Consider the following 8,094-nt stretch of genomic DNA (forward strand, 5'->3'; position numbering starts at 1 on the left):
ATTTATCAAAACTGGAGCAGACAGAAACTGGGTGGTTGCCCATGGCAACCAATCAGCATCTCTCCTCAGTTTGTTCAGCTAAGATTTGAAAAGATTTTGAGGAGAGAAAGTGACAGCCGGCCGAGCGCTGCGGGAGGAGGGCGCTGTGAGCGGCCGGTGTCTCTCGTCCCACACTGATCAGCCGCCTATCACAATCCGGCAGAGCGGTGGGTGGGCGGAGACAGCCCGCACGGTCACAGGAGGCTGCGCTCTCCTCCTCACACCGCTCGCTCGGCCTCCTGTACAGCGTGTCAGAGAGGAGAGCGGGTACAAGCAGTCAGTGATCAGTGAGTGTTTGTAGATAATTGAGGACAGAGTATGGTTACTATATCCTCAATTATGAATGAATGGGAAGTGATCTACATCACCTCCTGTTCATTCATAATTGTGGTTATAGTAACCATACTCTGTCATCATGTTATGAATGAACAGGAACACTCAGTATAGAGGATTCCTGCCCATCGATAACAGGGGCTGCAGAAAAAGAGATTGTTGAGGACTTTGTGTTCTCAATCTTTTTTTCTATTTTAAAAGGGAAATATCAGGGGTCTGTTTAGACTCCCAATATTTCCCCGAAGCCCATAAAAGTAAAGTAAAAAATAAAAATATTTAATAAAAAAAATGAATACAAATAAATATAAAAAAAATTAAAAAAGTTTATAAGAAGTTAATTTAAAAAACATTTTCTGTTTCGGCCTCACAATTTTTTTCATTCCGTTTTTTTACATTTCTATTGCGGTGCACCTCTACTTAATACTGTGTCAACAGTGCTATACAGGAAACAGATTTGATTGCGATTCAAAAGAAATGATCAGTAAAAGGAAAATGAGAAGTGGGAAGACTGGGAAAGCTTTTGGCTTTCATTATTATGTAAAGTTGACCTGGATTGGACTCCAAGACAAAAAATTATACTGAAATTGTAAGGGACACAGCCTAGATGAACAAAATACTTTGCACCCCTGTCCTTCCCTATTACATCAAAGAATGGATCTGCCAGACAAGACTTGAGAACAATGGCACCGCTTCCTAAAAAGACATTTCCTTATAAGAGGGTGCAGCTTCTTTTTGCAGATCTGCTACAACCTGCCAGCAGTCTAAAGTCACCTTTCAAGTGATGGATAAATAAACAGCAGCCAGGTTCTATGGATTCTAATTTTTCACACACTAAGGGCCGGTGCACACCTAGGCAACTCCTGACTATGGCAATCGTGCACTATACCGCGTGGTCACGGAGTCGCCCAGCACAGACGGTCGCGCGGTGGGTGCCATTATTTTCTAGTGGCACCCCAGTTGTGCCGGGTGGATCGCAGAGATTCCGCCCGTGCATTCGAACAATGATTGCCACGCGGATGTCACCGCATTGAAATCAAAGGGGCCGCGTGGCAATAGCTGTCTGCATTGTGCAGGACTGCGCGATCCCGGATCACTCAGGTCTGCACCGGGCCTAAAAGGCAGCTTGTCAGCATAAGTGGATGAAAGCGTGTAGTTTAGGAAAAAAGAATCCGGTTTTAAATCACTGCCGATGTTTAGCCTGATACTAAATCCAGAACACAAAACAAACCTTAAGTTGCGTTTTAAAACGTTTCAGCATTTCTCTGTGCCTGGTGGCCAACGGGGAGTCCTTCCACTGGCTCTCATTGTTCTTTAGCTCTTCCACAGTCCTGCAGTTGGTGAAGAAGAAAGGAATTAGAGTGGATGTGAGATGCCCCACAAAACAAAAGAATCCTTTCACACTGAAGACTGCCAGCCTAATGTGCATGTTCCCCAACAAAGCGCATTATTCAGATTGATCACAACACAGTTAAAGTAAAAGCCAGACATTAAAGAGGACTGCAAAATGATTTTCTACACCCCAGCAGGATGGCTAAACAGCTCCCAATGAATGTTCACTACAATTGTATACAGAGCACAAGGATCACCAACACCTTCATACAGTGCAGCATTGAGTGCAGTGCATCCCTGTAGCAAGTCTATGGACATTCAAAATTTTTAACAAGTTGTAAATGAGCTTTAAAACAGGTCCTCACTGTATCTACAGGCAGTTTGCAGTAACTCATCCTAAAAAGTTGTCATCAGAAGCACTAAAATCACTGAAGCTCTTCTGTAGTAGGTCAGCTCCCCTGCTTTGCCTTTCCGGAGCTGCTGCACTGTGTTTACAGAGATTAGGGGGAGACTAGAAGGCTGCCGAACCACTGCTAGGAGGGGAAGCAGGGTGAGCTGAACTGCTAAGTAACTGGTGGGAGAAGGAAAAGGGTGGGATGAGCTACTGAGTCAATTGTTGGAGAAGGAGGGGGATCAGGATGAGCTCAGCTACTAAGTGACTGTCAGGAGAGGAAAGCCAAATTGCTGAGAAACTGACCTGTATGACTTCTTTGCATTTGCTATTAACATTTAACAATTTGAATCGCTCCACAGTGCCTGCAGCTACAGGGGTCAGTGAAGGCTTGTTTCAAAGCTCATTTGCTGCTCGCTAAGAATATGCAAGTACATGAATGTCCCCAGCCTGGCAACAGGTTCACTTAAAAGCAGAGAGTCAGCCAATCAGGAGCAGAGCCTACATATGGGTCCCACCCACAGGCTCTAAAGTCTTATCTGGGAGGGCTTTGACTTTGACAAGGGATTTGTCTCCAAGTTGTAATGAGAAATGCTGTAACTCTTTAGATGAACAACTCCTATGCCAGAGATCAAACTTTCACTGCAGTCAATGAGCATTTTTGCTGAGGCGCAGGATGAAGTCACCTACCTGTTCAGCTCTCGGATCGCTCTGAGGCGACGGATATAGCGCCGACAGCTCGGTAAGATGGCGAGGTGATGGGCATGTAACGTCAGGAAGAAGCACTCTGTAGGAAACTTGGGATCGGAAAAAGCAGCAGGATCTTGGTCTAAAATATAAGTAATATAAAAAGACTTAAAGTGGCCCTAAAATTACAGCTCAACTCCATGCAAACAGATTAAGTTCATATTGGATAACTGTGTTATCTGCCAAAGGATTTGTATTTCTGTCCATCTAGCCCTGAGATGTACACAGCTCTTCCACACAGTACAGCCTCATTTGCCAGGGCAGAAGACCTGATTCTTCTCTGTTGCAGTTAGCCAAAACTTACAGTTCTTGTCCCACCCTGTGACCAGCCTGGGCTCTGCTGTATAATAAATGGGGAACTATGTCAGCATTACCAAGTAATAGTACAAGTAGAGCATGAAAACACTACTCGGTTATCCACCATGTCAATTATAAGCCCACGGTGTCTATCTACCAGGTGTGTTGTGGATCATTAGCGATTGCAGAGAGTCTTGTATTTAGTCCAACGACCCTTTTAATACCTTTTTATTACTATGACAATATTATTGCTGTGTGATAAATGCGAATATGAGTGTGTGTGTGTGTGTGTGTGTGTGTGTGTGTGTGTGTGTGTATATATATATATATCTCTGTTGATCCTGCCACCATCTGCCTCTTTTTGTTTTCTGCGAATAGGTGACAACACTAACCACAAGCTCCTTTTGTTGTCACAGATTTGTCAGCCTTCTAACCATGCTTCTGCATTTGGTCTACAGGTCGCCATGCTGACGCACGCAGAGCCTGCAGAGTCCTGTCATCAGCCTGTGATGTTACAGATAGTCACGTCCCCCGGCCTTCCCCAACATGTTTACCCTGTAATGCTAAAGCTGTTGGCAATGTCACCAGCAGCAGCTGGGCACTGCAGCTTTTACTCTGCCCCTAGCCCTGCCGTGCACATTGTTGCCACGTGACTGCTGATTAATAGGCATAATTTCTGTATTTTGCAGGGTTTGTTTGGATGAAAAACCCACCAGCTTTTTGCATTGTAAATGCCTAACGTACAGCCTGATTTTTGGCGATTTAAGGCTTTACATATACTTTATCAATGCAATGATGAAGATGAAACTCTTAAGCACTTACTCAGTTCCGCCATCCAGCTAGTCGCCTCCTCCATGGTAGCTTTAATTCGGGTTTCATCATTGGGCAGTGCTATGCGACATCGGGGGTGGAAAATATACATAGGATCCACAGTCTCCAGCTTAATCTTAGTGCTGAGCTGCTGTAACACCCATAAAAAGTTCAGCATGAAGCCATCAGTGGACACAAGGCGGTCGTCTGCCTGCAGAATACAAGGAGACGGAACTAAGAATTCTGTCCTGATCCTAGAAGGTAGGAAAGCAATGGAGCGTACTGTACCTGCAGCTGGGCCTTCTTCATGTTGCTGGTGACAATGGCAGCCATGTAGCTTAGGGCAGCCTCTCTGGTTTCTCCATTCAGCAAGATGCTGTGCAGACTCTTAAACAACTCTTGCTGCAAACAAAATGTAGGTTTCATAGTGTTACAACTTGTAAAACGATGCACAGGGCGCTAAAAGGCATTCATCTGATTTGCAGATGACAGAAGAGAGGGTAAATGGGGTTTCAGTTCAATAACTTGAAAGGTATCTACAGCTTAAGGCCCCATTCACACTGAGCGATTTATCGCGCGGTAATTCCCGTGATATCGCGACTATTTACCGCGCGATATCGCTCTCCAATGCATGGCAATGGGGCTCTGTCCGTCGTGGGTCGCTACAGCAGGACCCTTTTTGGAGCGGATTTTGCCGCGATTCTAGCTTGCTCAATGCAAGCATTTGCACGATAAAATGCAACTCGTGTGATTTGCGAATCGCTCAGCGTGAATGGGGCCTAAATGTTATTTCTTCTGTTTTTGGACTGAGCAGGGAAGGGTTAAAAACATCGGTCAGGTTTTTTTTTATTGGCGTCTGTGCTACACCCACTCTATTTGTTCTGGTGACCGAGACAGAAAGTTAAGGGAAATCCAAAATTGAATGTCTGTCAATGGAATTGGGGGAAGAGTGAAAAGAAAAAAAAATACCTGAAAAACCTGACAGGGGATTTTTACCATCATTATATCGCAAACTTAAAGGAAAAGCATTTTTAGCTATAGGTATACGATTATATAAATATGAGGGTCAATCAAAAAGTAATGCCTCCATGTCTGTAATTTGAGATCTATTAGAGTGACTGTGAATGTTCATATACCATGTTATAGAGCTGTTCTCATCCCTCTAATGTATGCTTTTCTTTTTCAGACTGAGTGATTAGAACAATGGATCTGCAGCTAAAACAAGCTGCCATTGAATTTCTGGCGAGAGGGTTGCACACCTAAGGAAATCCATAATCGGTTACAGAATGTATACGGGGACGCTGTAGTGGACATTAGCAATGTGCAGCGTTGGATGAAGAAGTTTCAAGGAGACACCTCATTTCCACTACAGCGTCCCCATAAACATTCATGGTACATGGAACATTCAGTCACACTAATAGATCTTAAATTACACACATGGAGGCAAGGTTATATCCAGCATGCTTCCAGTGCCCAGTCACAACCAATGCAAAGGTCAGTCATGTGACTACAGCAGATCTGGGCACATTTTGACGTCCGTATTCCAAATGAGTCTAAAAGTATTTATTAGTGCGATACTTACCCGTGCCGACTCCAAGTAATGTTGCAGAGACTGGCTGACCACTCGGGTGTTCTCTAGAGTGATTGCTGGACCAGAGAAGTATTTCTCAACAACTTTATTCTGCAAGGAAACAAATGTAAAAGAAGATTCTTAGCTCTCTCTGAAAACAAACCGAAGGGACGTCACATGTGTCCGAAAACAGCTATGGAAATCAAAACATAAACAGAGCAATTCTGCTGTGACCCGGCAGCCCTGTGTAACATTTGGGTGAGATGTGGGCAGTTTAGGCCCCCTAGGAGATTATGAGTATTTCTGACAGTGAAAGAGCTCAGTAGGAAAATCTTAGAGACCTGACAATGCTTCCTGCATCTCAATGAGAAGACGAAAGGAATGGGTAACCTGCACTAGTGGCGCTTCAGTCCATCAGGACTGTTAGTCTTAGTGGGGGCAACTGTCCATCTCCGGCATGTCCTACCCACAGCACCCAATCCAATCCTCTTCCAATTTCAACAACACACACAAGGGAAAGTCTGATCGGTTACTGGGACAGACTGACAAGTCCAAAAAATACTCACGTCATCTTCTGCAAACACAGACAGGCTGAAGAAGGCTCCCAGGTAAGACAGCCGCTGCAGTTCCCGGCCAGTGGCTGGACTTAAAGATTTGGGCAACCAAAGGGGCAAAGATGAAATCTGGAATTGTCAAAATACATCAAAGTCACACACTGGAACAGAAGCATGTTTTGATACAGTTTGGGATACACGGAGGATAAAGCAATGGGGGGCATAGAGCTAGTTTTGAAAAATGTTTATGTTTGTTATATTCCCCCATGTCCTGCTCTGCCACTGACCCCAACATTAGCTCCAGCAAAAAGCACCCCAGTAATCCGATTCGATCCTTTCCTTATCACTGTTCAGTTTTCCCCATCTGGGCTCCAGAACTCCTTCCTTTCTCCTCATCTCTTTAACATAAGAAGGTGTTCTGTAGTCCATTGTAGAACAGGGGAGGGCTTACTAACTGGGCAGTGCTAATATTGCTTGGAATCAGTGCAGCAAAGGCACTGTGTTGCAGCTCATACAGGGCATTAGAAGCACACTGGATTTTCTGGCCGGCATTTGTTTATAAGAGACAAAACATGGGGAAATGTACAGGTGTTGGAGAGATGTACTGAATATATTTTGCCCAGACACACACACATTTGCAGAGTCCACAAAGACAACTCTTGAAAACAATAAAAGGAAATGTGTTGCATGTGACAGTTTGCCCACAATGGACACGGTTTGCACTGCCAAGCATATAACTGCATGATCATAAACAGCACAAAATGAACAGCTTCAAGTAGCACCATGCATTGCAGCATGCAGATAATTATTTGACGTGGCCAAACACTGACATACTCCATGAACACATGCTGCTTTAGATTTATAGAACTATTATATGCCCACAAGATTTTTATTAGGGGGCATATTGATAATAATCTCAAGTCAACAATAACTTACCAAAGAACACATGGGATGAGTTTTTCCAAACTTAATCTCACAGAGCTCACCTAACGCCTGCAGAAAACAATACAGAAGTGTTATCATGTGATAATTACATATTGTCTGCCGCAAATCTTCAACAAGACGACACAAAGGACAATGGCCAAGTACACAATGCAGCGACTATCAGATGTAAGTTTAAGGAGGTCAGCGAGGAAGACTGAACCATTTTACAATAATTATTGCAGTTTGCACTACATTTCTAATCAGCTCTCAGACTGTCTGATCCATCTGATTGAATCTAAACATTAACTCTATAGAATTGCTTTTCAGAGGAGTCATATGGAAAAGGAAGCCAACAGGCAAATCAGATTTACAATAACATTTTGATTGGATCCTTGGAAAAATGTCTTAACCCTTGTAGTGGGGCTACCCCCGGCACCGCAAGGGTTAAGTGCTCATTTTGTTCTAGATGCAAAAATTATTATACTCACCCGATCCTCAGAGACGCCCCCCTCTTAGACCGCTCCAGCATTCCCCTCCCCTATAGTGGTCTAAGGTTCCCCGAGTCATCATATTCTTGTGTTGAATTGTAATATCTTCCTTATATTGTAAAGCGCTGCGCAAACTGTTGGCGCTATATAAATACTACTACTACTAATAATAATAATAATACACAGTATATAGGACGGCAGGGGACACACCATCACTGCAGCGTATGAGAAAGGCTGAAGGAAGAACTGTAGTAGCCATCTCCGAGGTTTGGGCAAGTATAACTTTTTTATTTTTGTATCTAGACCAAAACGAGCACTTAATAGTATGGGCGTTTCTGTGCGTTTCTTACTTTAATGCGTTCTCTGCATTAGGGTAAAACGGCCCAGCACCTTTTTTTCTCCCTCCCGCCCCCCCCCCCCACACTTACCTGTCAGCTGCGCTCGTCCCTGCCGCTGGTCCCGAAGCGATCCTCTGTTCCCCGAATTTCCTGGTTGCGGGGAGGATAATGATGGCAAAAAGGAGCAATAGGCTCCTTCTGCCAATCAAATTGTTGGACGGAGAGAAGGGACGTGGCGTGCCACAGGGGTGTGTGTGTCTATGGAAGCCCCAAG

At 44.2% G+C, this 8,094-nt stretch overlaps 1 protein-coding gene across 3 annotated transcripts in view; it reads right to left on the minus strand.

Moving 5' to 3' along the window:
• UBE4B (ubiquitination factor E4B) overlaps positions 1 to 8,094 on the minus strand; it is a 53,170-nt gene that overhangs the window by 10,585 nt on the left and 34,491 nt on the right. For all 3 annotated transcript variants that reach the window (XM_018552630.1, XM_018552622.1, XM_018552614.1), the window contains 7 exons: positions 7,007 to 7,063; positions 6,083 to 6,199; positions 5,529 to 5,627; positions 4,235 to 4,348; positions 3,959 to 4,157; positions 2,783 to 2,921; positions 1,601 to 1,700 (listed from right to left, as the gene is read on the minus strand). In XM_018552630.1, coding sequence (XP_018408132.1) covers positions 1,601 to 1,700; positions 2,783 to 2,921; positions 3,959 to 4,157; positions 4,235 to 4,348; positions 5,529 to 5,627; positions 6,083 to 6,199; positions 7,007 to 7,063 — 825 coding nt within the window. The remainder of the gene's footprint in view (positions 1 to 1,600; positions 1,701 to 2,782; positions 2,922 to 3,958; positions 4,158 to 4,234; positions 4,349 to 5,528; positions 5,628 to 6,082; positions 6,200 to 7,006; positions 7,064 to 8,094) is intronic.

Source organism: Nanorana parkeri, unplaced genomic scaffold (assembly GCF_000935625.1).
Source record: "Nanorana parkeri isolate BGI_ZX_2015 unplaced genomic scaffold, ASM93562v1 scaffold5, whole genome shotgun sequence".
Lineage (NCBI taxonomy): Eukaryota > Metazoa > Chordata > Amphibia > Anura > Dicroglossidae > Nanorana > Nanorana parkeri.